General features: G+C 45.2%; 1 protein-coding gene across 1 annotated transcript in view; it reads left to right on the plus strand.

Annotated features, from left to right (window-relative positions):
* LOC150039226 (polycystin-1-like protein 1) overlaps positions 1-12,810 on the plus strand; it is an 88,127-nt gene that overhangs the window by 53,825 nt on the left and 21,492 nt on the right. Inside the window, exons 28-37 of the mRNA XM_090327942.1 lie at positions 2,600-2,706; positions 4,210-4,426; positions 4,712-4,885; positions 6,558-6,677; positions 6,767-6,836; positions 7,675-7,721; positions 8,951-9,137; positions 9,376-9,511; positions 10,717-10,801; positions 11,197-11,370. Coding sequence (XP_090184068.1) covers positions 2,600-2,706; positions 4,210-4,426; positions 4,712-4,885; positions 6,558-6,677; positions 6,767-6,836; positions 7,675-7,721; positions 8,951-9,137; positions 9,376-9,511; positions 10,717-10,801; positions 11,197-11,370 — 1,317 coding nt within the window. The remainder of the gene's footprint in view (positions 1-2,599; positions 2,707-4,209; positions 4,427-4,711; positions 4,886-6,557; positions 6,678-6,766; positions 6,837-7,674; positions 7,722-8,950; positions 9,138-9,375; positions 9,512-10,716; positions 10,802-11,196; positions 11,371-12,810) is intronic.

A 12,810-nucleotide genomic window follows, 5' to 3' on the forward strand; every position in this document is an offset into this window, starting at 1 on the left:
GTGGAGGTGTGACTCAAATGGTAGAGTGCCAGCTTTGTGCAAACAAGCCAAATGAGAGTGTGAGGCCCAATACTCAAGCCCCAATGCCGGCGTGCACGCACGCTAGCGGCAATCTGATCATTCAGCTGCTCTGTCTTCTGGTCGCCATCCCAGTTTCTGAACTTGTCCATCTTTCCCCCTTCCATTCCCAATCCATAAAGGCAAAAGGGTCAACTTGTCCCCTTCTATCAGTTTAAATCCCAGCTCCTTGCATCTGTACCACAGAAAGCAGCCAGCAGACACAGCTTCTATCTCAGAGACTTTGAGAAACTAGCTATACTCTTCTGAGGTCACATTGGGTCGATAACCCCACAGTCTTAAGGAAGGAAGAGATCAGAAGTATCCATACCATTCTGGTTAGGTGAACACATGGCTAGTTTGGGCATAAAGGAACAGAAGGAAGAGGATGGGGAGTAAGAGAAATGATGGGAGAACTGAGAGGGAGACTTGTCTCAGAACCCCAGGGGAGTATCTATAGCTAAGAGGGCTGTGGAAGAGGCCTGCAGGGCCCCCACACTGGAGTTAGAGCTGTGTAGGTTGGCAGATGTGTTTCCAGACACATTTAGATGATGTAATGATCCCTGATGAGAGAGAGGTGCCTCAACACTTATAACTCATCCCTCCATTTCTGGAGGCACCATAGTTACACAGGACTGAGATGCAGAGAAGGGAGTGTGGAACCATCCAGAAACAGGGAGTGAGAGAGAGTGGGTTAACCACACAGGCTATGCTCATCATATACAAAGGGAAATGAACCATCAGGGGATCATTAAAGCGAACACACTTAACAAACTAGCAGGATTCATGATTGGGGGAAAAATAACCAGTCATCTCTACACATGGCAATACTTTCTATTATATATCAGTGGAGACAAGAGTCTTCTCATCAGTTGGGTGCTGGTGGCCTACACCTATAATCCTACCTACTCAGGAGGCTCAGGTCTGAGGATCACGGTTCAAAGCCAGCCCTGGGCACTAAAGTCCATGAGACTCTCATCTTTAATTAACCACCAGAAAACCAGAATTGGCACTGTGGCTCAAAGTAGTAGAGTGCTAGCCTTGAGCTGAAGAACTCAGGGACAGGTCCTAGGCCCAGAGTTCAAGCCCCACTGATGAGAAAAAGAAAAAAGAAAGAAAAAGATTCTTCTCATCAGTTATAAAATAGTGTGGTGCCTGGAAATGAACTCACGAAACACATGCCAGGCCATCATGGAGAGATCTTTCCCAGCAAGGATGAAGGATCTCAGCAAAGCTGTATTTATTCAGACTTGGCAGCTCATCTTCCTTTACCATTTTTCCCAAATTACTTTATGGCATTAGTAAGAAGGCTAATACCATGAGTTTAAATTCTATCAATATGCTCATTTCATCCATTTTTAGAGATGAAAATCCAAGACATGAAGAGGCTAAATTTAATCATTATTCTGGATTTTGTCATTTGAGCAACTGATTCTAAATTTCATGTAGTAAAGAACACAGGACAGAACAGTCAAGTCAGCTAGAGAGAGAACTGGGCAAGGATTTCCCACCACAGAGACAGATTTATTTTGAAGCTTTCATTGGTGATAGAGTGTAATCTTTGTGAGGAGATAGATTGTTAGGCTTGAGGAGACAGATTTGAGACCTTAAAATCTACCTAGACAGCTGTGTAGGCCATAAAAACCAGACAGGAGAAAGTGGCGCTGTGTGGTTCAAGTGGTAGAGTGCCAGCCTTGAGCAAAAGAAGCGTGGGGACAGAACTTGGGCCCAGAGTTCAAGCCCTGGGACAAGCAAAAATCAAAGCAACAACAACAAAAAAACAGAGAGAAACGGTTTAGTAAAATGTTCTAGGACACTAGCTGTCCTGAAAGAAGATAATATGTAATTCTTTACATTATACACATAAATTAAATTCCTGAAGCCTAAAGGCAGACAAGCAATTAAACAAAAAAATCCCACCAACATTTAGTTACTATTCAAAGATATATATTTGTGGATGTGGGAGGATTTCAAAACAATAACTATATTTCTTAAATGAAAAATTGAAACATTATACTCCATCAGAGTCATAACTTTCTTTCATCAAGGAGAGAGACAAACTCAGTCCCAAGACAAGGCAGATGTGAATGCCCCGCCCACAGGCTGGCCCCACCTACAGGCTGGCTCTGCCCATAGGCTGGCCCTGCCCATAGGCTGGCCCCACCATGGGGTCCAACAGTTCTCCTCCAGCATCTGTTGTTTAGGCTGATGGTGTGAGATGTCGAACTCCCTGCTCTGCTCTCTTGCCTTCTGAGTAAGAGAAATGCTGGTGAATTCCAGGTGAGGGTCTCTTGTCTGCATCAAGTATGCGGAAGGCCAGCCTTCCCAGACTCCATTTCCAAGTCCTCTTTGTGGTTCTGTCCAGAGAAGTCCTCACCCTAGAAGCCCTATCCCAGCCATGTGTCCCTCATGCCTCCCCAGAACTCCATGCTTGATGGCCTGTTGGGCAGATTTGTAGAGGGACTAGAAGCTGAAGTGTCACCTCAGCATGCCCTATGTGTTGGTGACACATCCTGACCTTATACCTTGTGTCTATTTTGAGGTTTTCATTGTTTTATGTGGTGAAAATGGACTTTCAGAAACCAGAGAACTCTGCTGTCCAGAGAAGCCACTGTTCCAAGGAAATCCCCAGCACATTTTCATCCTGAGGTATCTGGTGTTTTCCAACCATAAATTTGGGAAAGGGGGCCAGCCAGAATTGGGGGACCCCAAACCAAAATAAGACAATTGTAATCACTGGTTTACAAATTGTTCTTTTAAATTTATCCTAATAGTATCTGGAATAGATGAAAATGTTTCTTTACATGAAGGAATGGGGTAGGGGGAAGACATTCAAACTTTTTATATGGTTGTTCCAATACTGGCACTTCATCTCAAAGCTTTGAGCTCTTCCTTAGCTTATTTGCTCAAAGCTAGAACTCTACTACTTGAGCCACATCTCTATGTCCAGTTTGTTTCTTCTGGGTAACAGGAAAGAAGAGTCTCTCCAATTTATCTGCCTGAAATGGCTTCAAATTGTGTTCTTCAGGTCTCAGCCTCCTCGCTGAGTGGCTAGGATTGCAGGAGTGAAGCTGCCAGTGTCTGGTTTAAGGAGGCATTGATTTCATGGGCCAGAAACACAGTATTTCTGTCATTAAATCTGATTAAATTAATTAGTATTGTCCTAGATTTGGCAGAGCAGTGACTTATTGTATGACAATGATGATGAGTTGGAGGGAAAAGGACATGTCAAGAATTAATGTCAAAGCCCCTGACATTATTAGAAAATATAAAAGTAGGCTGGGACCTTGACCTGGTGCTAGAGTGCTTGCCTAGCCTGAACAAAGCCCTGGGTTTGAATCCTAGGTACCACATACACAGAAAAAGCCAGAACTGGTACTGTGGCTCAAGTGGTAGAATGCTAGACTTGAGAAAGCTCAAGTACAGTGCCCAGGCCTGGAGTTCAAGACCCAGGACTGGCAAAAGAAAAAAATGAAAATACAAAAGTACTGAAGTGCCCTCCCCACCAGCCATTTCAGGAAAATTTCATTGATTTGGAGTGTTGTCTTTGATTAACTTCAGATTAATTCATGCCATATACGAATAGATGGATTTTATTTCAGTGACTTTGGTTTAGAGAAACAGCTGTAGCTCCCTTTATTTTCCATAGTAGAGTCCAGAAACAACAGACAGTACTGAATTCCATACCTACTGTTTGTTCTATACATGCATATCCAAGAAAAAGTCATTGAGGCTCAGCAGGACATTTGTAATCACTAACAATGACACAGAGTGACTATAATATTATTCTGTAATAACATTGGTTGAAAAAGGTATGAGTTATTTATTGCTGGAATGTTCCATTTAATTCTGCTAGATGATGCTTGATAATGGGTAACTGAGACCACACAAATCAAACATGTGAGTGAGGGGGGATGATAATGACAGAGACTGAAGACCTAGAGTTCACACCAGCCATTGCTCAGTGTGGCCCACTATCCACTGGTTTTGTTCTGGGGACCACACCTGTCACTCTGCGTGGTATCGATGGACTAGCACATCCCAGCCACCCCTCCATGGGCCATCATTGCCATGTGGGTCGCACCGTGCTGGTAATGCATCCACCCCATTCTGTACAAGTAGGTGATGAGACATTGTTGTATGTGTTACCAGTGTATCTGCCCAGTTGGGCCCACTCCAGAAGATCCGCCTGTGGCATGACTGCCGGGGACATTCCCCTAGCTTGTACATCAGTCACATGATGGTGAAGGACTTGTGTTCAGGACAGGGCTGGTTCTTCCCTGCCCAGTGCTGGCTGGCTGCAAGCCGAGGTGATGGCCATGTGGAGCGGGAGCTCACCTGCCTGAGGCATGGGCTTGGCTTCCAGAAGGTAAGTCCTAGGCCAGAGTCATTCCACAGCATATGTGATTGGAACCTAGTGTCTAATTCTTCATCTCTCATTACAGTGTTTTTCTTTAAACTGTTACCAAGTTAATTGCATTGCTTTTTGTTCTTCGTTATCTATAAAATTATCCTTATCTTAAATTTGTATGTAATAAGAGGCCAGTCAGTGCAGAAAAGCCAAAACGTTCGGGGTCTCAGCACAGAAAATGATAAGCTATTGATTGGGATTTTACTCTGTTCATACAAATGCCTCTTGTGGTTTCTGTTTCAGCTTTTCTACTTCAAGTTCACCGAGTATCTTCAGGAATCCCATATCTGGCTCTCCATGTACAGCTGGCTTTCCTCCAGTGGTCATCTGCCTGTACCTCAGCTGGCGGTCTCCTTCTGCCTACTGTGTACCTATGCTTACCTCACTGCCCTGGTCACTTCAGGAGGACACGAGCAGGTGGAAGGCAGTGGGTTTTGCAATGGCTTCCAAATCTCACATTCATAGCCTAGACTCCTCTTGACTAAATAATTAGTAAAACTCTCTTCTGTCACTGGAGGAGAGTTTATACTGGGAGAAGTAAGCTGTTCCTGAAGGTTCCAAGGGTGATGTGACCAGAGATGGAGCTAGGAGGTGTCTGTAGGATGGCACCCTGGGGTAAAGAGCTCTCTACTTCAAAACCTGGAGTGGCACATATTATCTTTCCAGGGGTGCTGGTGGCCTTGGCTTTCTTGTGAGAATACTCATGGTGTTTTTGTTGTTGTTGTTGTTTTTTGTTGTGGGTTTTTTTTTTGGAAGATTAGCAAAATTTTATTTAGTAAAGCAAGGCAAAGCAAGAAGAAATAGAAAGGGAAAAAGAAGTGCCTTTTGAGATGAAAGAGAGAGGCTACTTGTAAATTTCTTAAGGGTGACAATTTATTCAGATTTTATTTTAATTTTTTTGCCAGTCTTGGGCCATGAACTTAGGGCCTGAGCACTGAACCTGGGTTTTCTCAAGGCTAGAGCTCTACCACATGAGATCCAGCACCATTTCTTGCTTTTTTCTATGGATGTGGTACTGAAGAATCCAACCTGGGTCTTCATGCATACTAGGCAAGCACTCTACCACTAGGCCAAACTCCCAGGCCCTTTATTTACATTTTAAACAATTCCTCTGCCTGAGATAATGGGGAACAGTTCTTTTGCTCTGCAACTCTCTCATTGGATATAGAGAATGAATTCTGGATCATTTCAAGCAGGTAAATGGAGATAGGATCTTTCCTGAGGGTGAAAAATAGCATGATTTTTGGACTGTGAAGAAATGGCTAGACTCATTTCTGAGGATGAACTTGCAACTATCTACAAGCCCAGCTCACCAGATTCGATGGTGGATGTGAAGTAGGGTCCAGCAAAATGGTCTGTCAGAGAAGTATGGTGACCGTTATTTGGTTGCATACTTTTTGATGAATGCTATGTTGCTAGAATTTTTTAAACATGAAAAGACTCATCAAATAGAAAGACAAAATCTTTCATATACATCTAGAAAAAGTTTGGAACCTATAATAGGAACCTTGTGGTAAACTATTCCTAGAATGTAGACCAGTTGTCTAAACTGAGGCCCTGACCTTATCTTGGTGTAATAAGAATGTTAATACTAGCCAGGCACAGTAACTCACAGCTGTAATCCTAGCTACTCAAGAGGCTGAGATCTGAAGATTGTGGTTCAAAGCCAATTAACCCCAGAAAACCAGAAATGGCACTGTGGCTCAAGGGGTAGGGTGGTAGCCTTGAGCTGAAGAGCTCAGGGACAACACCCAGGGCCAGGGGTAGAGCAGTAGCCTTGAGCTGAAGAGCTCAGGGAAAGTGCCCAGGCCCAGAGTTCAAGCCCCACGACTAACCAAAAAAAATGTTTATTTGTCAAATTACAACCAGAATTAAGTCATTAAAAGTGAGCATTCAGAAAACATATGTTCCATCTACAAAGATTTGTCAAAAGGGAAAATGATTCCTGGTTTTGCTAAGCCATGGAATGAAAGGGCAAAGTTTCATATGCAGTGTCCTTGTGATAAATACTTTTGAAATTCATAATAGCTGTGCGTTTGGGGTTAGTTGTATTTCAGGTCACATAATTGCTACTTTTGGACTGTCACAGCCTCTTCTAGATGTTGGCTCCACTGATGTCACTCTCGGATCTATTGGCCTGAGTCTCCTGTGCACCTTCCTGGCCTCTCCAGCAGCACATCTCTTGTCACTATTCTTCAGGCTCAGCAAGGTATTATAATTGTCTATGTGAACCTCAACTTCAGCATGGATCACCATGGCTCGTGCCACCCTCTCTGCCCAAACTTTTCACTTCTACAGGATGCTACAGGGCGTCCTCCAGCCACAGCAGGCCATTCCCTGAAAGGAGCACAGCTGGATGCACCCCAGGGTAATATACACTAAAACAGAAACTCTCCTTTGGTAGTTAGTCCTTTGGGTCAGTCTCCTAAGTAGACAGTCTATCTCCAATATTCATTTGCTCTTTCTTTAATACACATGAGCATCATTCCGTATGTTCATAATCATCTTTTCCCTTAGGATATCCATTTCTTATGTTTACCTTATAAATCCTTTTTTAAAAAAAATGAATTTCAAAGCTAGATGGCTCATACCTGCAATCCAAACTACTCGAGGGTGAGATCCAAGAATCACAGTTCAAAACCAGCCTGGGAAGATAAACTAAAAAACCCTCATCCCCAAAAAGCCAGAGTGGAGCTGTGGCTAAAACAGTAGAGCACCAGTCTTGAGTGATTAAGCTAAAAGTCAATTCCCAGGCCCTAAGTTCAAGCTCCAATACCAGCCCCCCCCACACACAAATGAGATTCATTGTATGTAAAATCCTTTTTTTCCCCACATAATTTGTAAGTGCTTGCCTCACTTAATAAACTAACAGTTGTCTGATAGGGAGTAAAAACTACAGTATTCCCTAGTTCCTGCTTTTGAGTCTTGATGCCTACTTTTAAAACGTCTCATACAGGAATGTTTGTCACTATTTCTGAAGGCTCTTTTTGCTTTTTTTTTCCCTCACAGTGCTGTGAGATCAGCCCCTGATTGATGAGGCCTTTGTCCCAAAAGCCTAAGTCCTCATCCCAGCCTCATCCCTCTCAGAAAAGCTCACGCTGATGGGTCAGGAAGAATTATAGCCTGATGAAAACGGTGACCCTGGTAAGCCCAAAGGTATTACTGGTAGTCTAATTCATCATCATATATTTTCCTTTTCCAATCAGGCCCTAATTCCTGTGGAAGGATACCAGATGTACAGGATCCCTATAAGGTCAGTGTGTAACAACATGCAGTAGCAAATTCTCTAGCATTAACTGCTAATTAACTGCGGATTTCTCTCCCTTGGTCATGATTAAATCGGTGAAGAACAGATCCATGTACCACTATCCTATTGACTGGAGTCAGTTCTCCAGAGAGAAAGGGCTGCTTCCCAGCCATGGGCCATGAGGGCTGGGAGAGAGGTGCAGGTAGGGTCAGGGAGAAGGAGGCTCATCCATAGATGGCAAACAGGAAGAAGATAGAGCCCAGCAGAATGTGCAAAGTCCTATGTATATGTCCAGTGAAATACGGACAAGGCCTATGGAAAGAGGCTACATGGTGACAAGACCTGGATATATGCCAGCATCTTGCAACCTTCTGTGAGCTTGGAGGAGCTGCCCTGCAGCAGGGGTCCATTCCAGGCCTCAAATCGGCCTGTGACTTGAAGTAAGCAAAGACCACAGAACAATTTTCTTTTGTTTTAACCATGTTAATACTAGGGCTTGAACTCAGGACCTATGTGCTAGTAGCCTTTCCCTGAAGGGGGTATTCTATTATTTGAGCCATACCTCCACTTCTGGCCTTTTCTAGTTATTTGAACATAAGAGTCCCACAGACTTCACTGCCTTGGCTGGCTTTGAACCATGGTCCTCAAATCTCAGCCTCCTGAGTAACTAGGATTATAAGCATCAGCCACTGGTGCCTGGCTGTAGTGTCAGAACTGCTGCATCAGAGTGGGCTTTTGCTGGTTTGGATCTGTATTAGCACCCTCTTAGCATTGAGGGGCTTCCTTTCTGTGTGGGTGTTTCTCAGCATGCCTGATCACCTGTACTTTCCAGCTTCTCACTCCTGCTTTGCAGTTTCATAGTCCCTGGTCTGGGGATGACACTCAGAATGCACTGTGTCTCATATCCTCTAATATCTACTGGTGTTCTGATCTTCTGGCCTTCCAACCCTTTGCTCACTCTGCTGCCCTTGACTGCCCTATCTAGAGAGTAGGAGCCCATCAGTCTGACTGCATGCAGTTGCCCATAGGCTGCCTGCATTGCCCCACACACATCCTATAGGAATATGACCTCTAGGAGGGACTTTATTTCCTCCATCACAATTCACTTGGAACCTGAACTTGACCAGGTCCACACCTGGCTGTGCCTTTTCTCTGAGATGGCTGCAAAGAACATCAATCAAAAAGGCCTAACTCTCCATAGAGGCGTTAATCTTGGCTTCACCTTGTTATTCTAGCATCCTGCACCAGTCATTCCTTCTGGAAGTGACCTGATGTGGAGGAAGAGAGGAAATGACAGTGGTGTAGCTGGTACAATCCTGGAATTGGAGGCCTGCGAAGTGGGCTACTGTGAGACAGCCCTGAGGGAGAAAAACCACCTCGAGCCTGCCCCACGACGAGGTGATGTTCACGTGGATTGCAGAAGTCCAGCATCCACCTGTGGCATTTGGGAGGCATGGGCTCAGAGGATCGTGTGGCCAGACCGAATTGGATAATTGTCACTAAAAACTCTAGTCTCATCTGAAAAAGAAATAAGACAGACACAAACCCATTTGAAAACATGTCAGGTTTTCTAAAGCTTTGGTAACCATACAGCTCAATTCATACTGAGGAGAGGTGACTAGATATGCTAACCCAGTTGTCTCTGCTTATTCTACCTTAGCTCCCATCTCAGGTTTTGAAGGATTTATGCCCCAGAGGTCTAAGGCCTACCTGCCTTGGCTGAGCTCTGCAGGCTGGATCATCTGTGGGTTGCTTTCCCTGGCCTGTGGTACAGGGACAGGATTCCTTGGCTATAGGTGAGCCATTGAAGTTTACAAATATCCTCAGGTTGTTTGGTAGAGGTCTGGCACTTGTGAGAAGATTGTGTTTCTGGAAACTTCCAAAACACATATTCCAGAAGTCACCATTGTTACTCCCCACCACACACACCTGCTGTGGGTGAAGAGAATCTTATGTAAATCTCAGCTGGTCACTGCTCCAACCAGCTCTTCAACAGCAACCAGGCATGAATGAATCCAGGGTATAAGATCAGAAGCTGGCTGGGTGTCAGTGGCTCATGTCTGTAACCCTAGCTAATTGGGAGGCTCGGATCGGAGGATCCTGGTTCAAAGCCAGCCCAGGCAGGAAAGTCTATGAGACTCTTATCTTCAGTTAACCAGAAAAAGCCAGAAATGGAGCGGTGGCTCAAGTAGTAAGCACTAGCCTTGAACACAGTAGCTCAAGGATAACAATTAGTCCCTGAGTTCAAGCTCCAGGACTGGGACACACACACACACACACACACACACACACACACACACACACACACACACACACACGAACCACAGCAAGACCTATACCAAGAAGGGAAGGACCCTCATGTGATCCTTGAGTGGAAAATTTCCTGCAAGACAGGGAGACAGGGGCTATCCTTCAGAGATTCCATGTAACCCTATTCCACAATATCTCTTAGTCTGGCTTGGGCCACTATTGGAGACCCCAGGGTCACTTTGTGTGGTGTCTAGACCACAGGAGAGTAGTTACCACACAACCTTTTTCTTTCTGACAGTCTCCCTTCTCCCAACCTCACATTTTGAGCCACTCTGCTAGTACAGACTAGATACTTGAGCCCTCTCCATCCCTCAGTTTACTCATTTGTAAGACAGAGACACTCAGTGCACTTGCTCCATGGGAGTTGGGGGACCAGATGACAGTGTAGAAAGAGTGTAGCCAGTTCTGCCACCTGCAGCCATCTTCCCCTGCCCTGTCCTCACTCAGTAGTGTCTTTGCATCAGGCAGCTTCAGAGAGGGTGACACTCAGGAGGGACTTTCCTCTCTTGGGCAGAAGGGCATGGTGCCTGCATGTGGAAGCACCCCTTCCCTGGCTGCATTCCTACTCCCGAACCCATGGCTTCCAGTGTGAGGGGACCCACATTTTCAAATTTCCTCTCTACTAAAGTGGTAGAACACAGGGCCACCTGCTCCCTCCAGGGTGCTCACAGAACTGCTTTTTCCTGGGCAGCTTCGTCCCAGCACAGTGTGTGCAGTGGCTGTGCCTGCTGAGCCTCTCTGTGATCTGCTGTGCGTTTGTTACCCAGCCATTCATGGTAAGACAGCTTTCCAAGGCTGAGAGGCCTCTGCTGAGCAGGGTCCCCAGATGGGAGGGAAATGGTGGTTGTGTGTTGCTCCTGCCTTGCTTTTCTTGGTAGTTTGTGTTAAGACATAATGAGAAACCTGGGAACTTAGACTTGTGCTAAGCTCCAGGTAAACCTGTTACTCATCTTTCTAAAAGCCTAGGGGAATAAATCACTCTTGTGGCTCAGAGCATGGAAATCTTAAGCCAGGCCACACATGATGAGTAAGTGGCCCAGAACCCAAGGGTGGTGGCCACTGGTGTCTGATCAGACCACATGGAACTGGTGGGACCTACCGGCTACAAGAGACCAGGAAGACACCAATGTGCCTCCAGTGACGGTTGGTGTAATCTTCTTCCTCACTCCAGATCTGCTGTATGGCACTGGCTTTTGCTTGGAAAAGAAAAGATGACAAGGAATTTTTCACTGAATCCTTATGTGAGGCAACAAGGAGTGTGGCTTTGGAATTGGGAGTGGGCTTAGGAGCCCAGCCTGCCTGCATGCCTAGAGGAGCCTCTATCTGGGCAGAGGAGGCAGAAAAGGTGAGGTTCTGTTTCCTCAGGTGAATTGCATGCTGGACAGCTGGCTTTCTGGCATGTCTGCCAATTGGAATTTAGGCTTTGAATTCAAATTTCGTTCTATTTTCTTTTTTTCCTCCGCCCCTCCTTTTTTAAATGCCAGTCTCAGTGTTTGAATTCAGAGCCTGAGTGCTGTCCCTGAGACTCTGTGCTCAAGGCTAGGGCTTTACCTCTTGAGCCACAAGTCTACTTTCAGCTTTGAGTGGTTTATTGGAGACAAGAATCTCATTTGCCTGGGCTGGCTTCAAACTGTCTCCTCAGATCTCAGCTTTCCTTTCCTTCCTTCCCTCCCTCCCTCCCTCTTTCTTTCCTTCTTTCGTTCTTTCTTTCTTTCCTTCTTCCTTTCTTCCTTTCTTCCCATCCTCAGGCTTGAATTCAGGGCCCAGACACTGTCCCTAGTGCTCTGAGCCATAGCACCACTTCCATATTTTAAGTTGCTGAGCATCTTCATGTGCATCTATTATGCCAATTGCAGGGAAGTCAGAGTCTCAAGAACATATATACATTTTTAAAACAACAAAGTAACTGAGAAATATATCTGGCCGTGATTCTAGAGAAAAATTCTCCTAAAAATTTGGCTATTTGAGCTGCAAGACCCATATACAATGTACCTCTTCCTTCCTTTTTTCCTTCCATCTTCCCTCCCCCCCCATACCCTTTCTCCTTCCCATCTCTCTCCTTTTTCTATCTCTCCTTCCTTTTCTTCTTCCCCTTCCTCTCCTTTCTCCTACCTCTCTCCCTCTGTTCCTCCCTCCCTTCCTCCTGTTTTATTCACAGCATTCTCCTGTATGGTGTGAATGACATGAGAATGAGCTGTAGCCACCATGAAGATGCTCACACCTTCTTGCTCACGTGTAGGTGAAGTACAGGCATGGTGTGCAGCCTTTGTGCTGAGTGTAGCTGTAACCAGAAACATAGCTGCCACAGTCAGAACTGGTCTCTCCCTCGTCATCTCCTCCCCTCCTCTCAGAAGAGCCCCTGGGAACCAACAGGCCACATGACTCCACACACCTGTGTGAAAGGACCTGTCCATGGATCCCCTGTACCCCAAGTCTGACCTCACCAAACTCCCCCCTCCCTGCTGAGAGAGGGCCTGGCTCCAATGAGCCTATGCTGTGAGCCATGTACACATTCTTCACATTGATGAATCACCCAGGGTTTATAAGCTCTAGTGAAGTAGATACGTCATTTCATACCCATTTTACTTTGATTATTTTTTAATTTTAATTTTTAAATTGTTATTGTAAAGGTGAGGTACAGAGGGGTTGCAGTTACATAAGTCAAGTAAGGAGTACATTTCTTTTTGAACAATATCACCCCTTCCCTCCTCTCCCAGGTTTTTTCCTCCTGTCCCCACCCACTAGTTATACAGTTCATTTTCAGCAGTGTTTAGTGGGTACCACT

This window comes from Megascapheus bottae, unplaced genomic scaffold (assembly GCF_031878675.1).
Source record: "Megascapheus bottae isolate mThoBot1 unplaced genomic scaffold, mThoBot2.hap1 HAP1_SCAFFOLD_77, whole genome shotgun sequence".
Taxonomy (NCBI): Eukaryota; Metazoa; Chordata; class Mammalia; order Rodentia; family Geomyidae; genus Megascapheus; species Megascapheus bottae.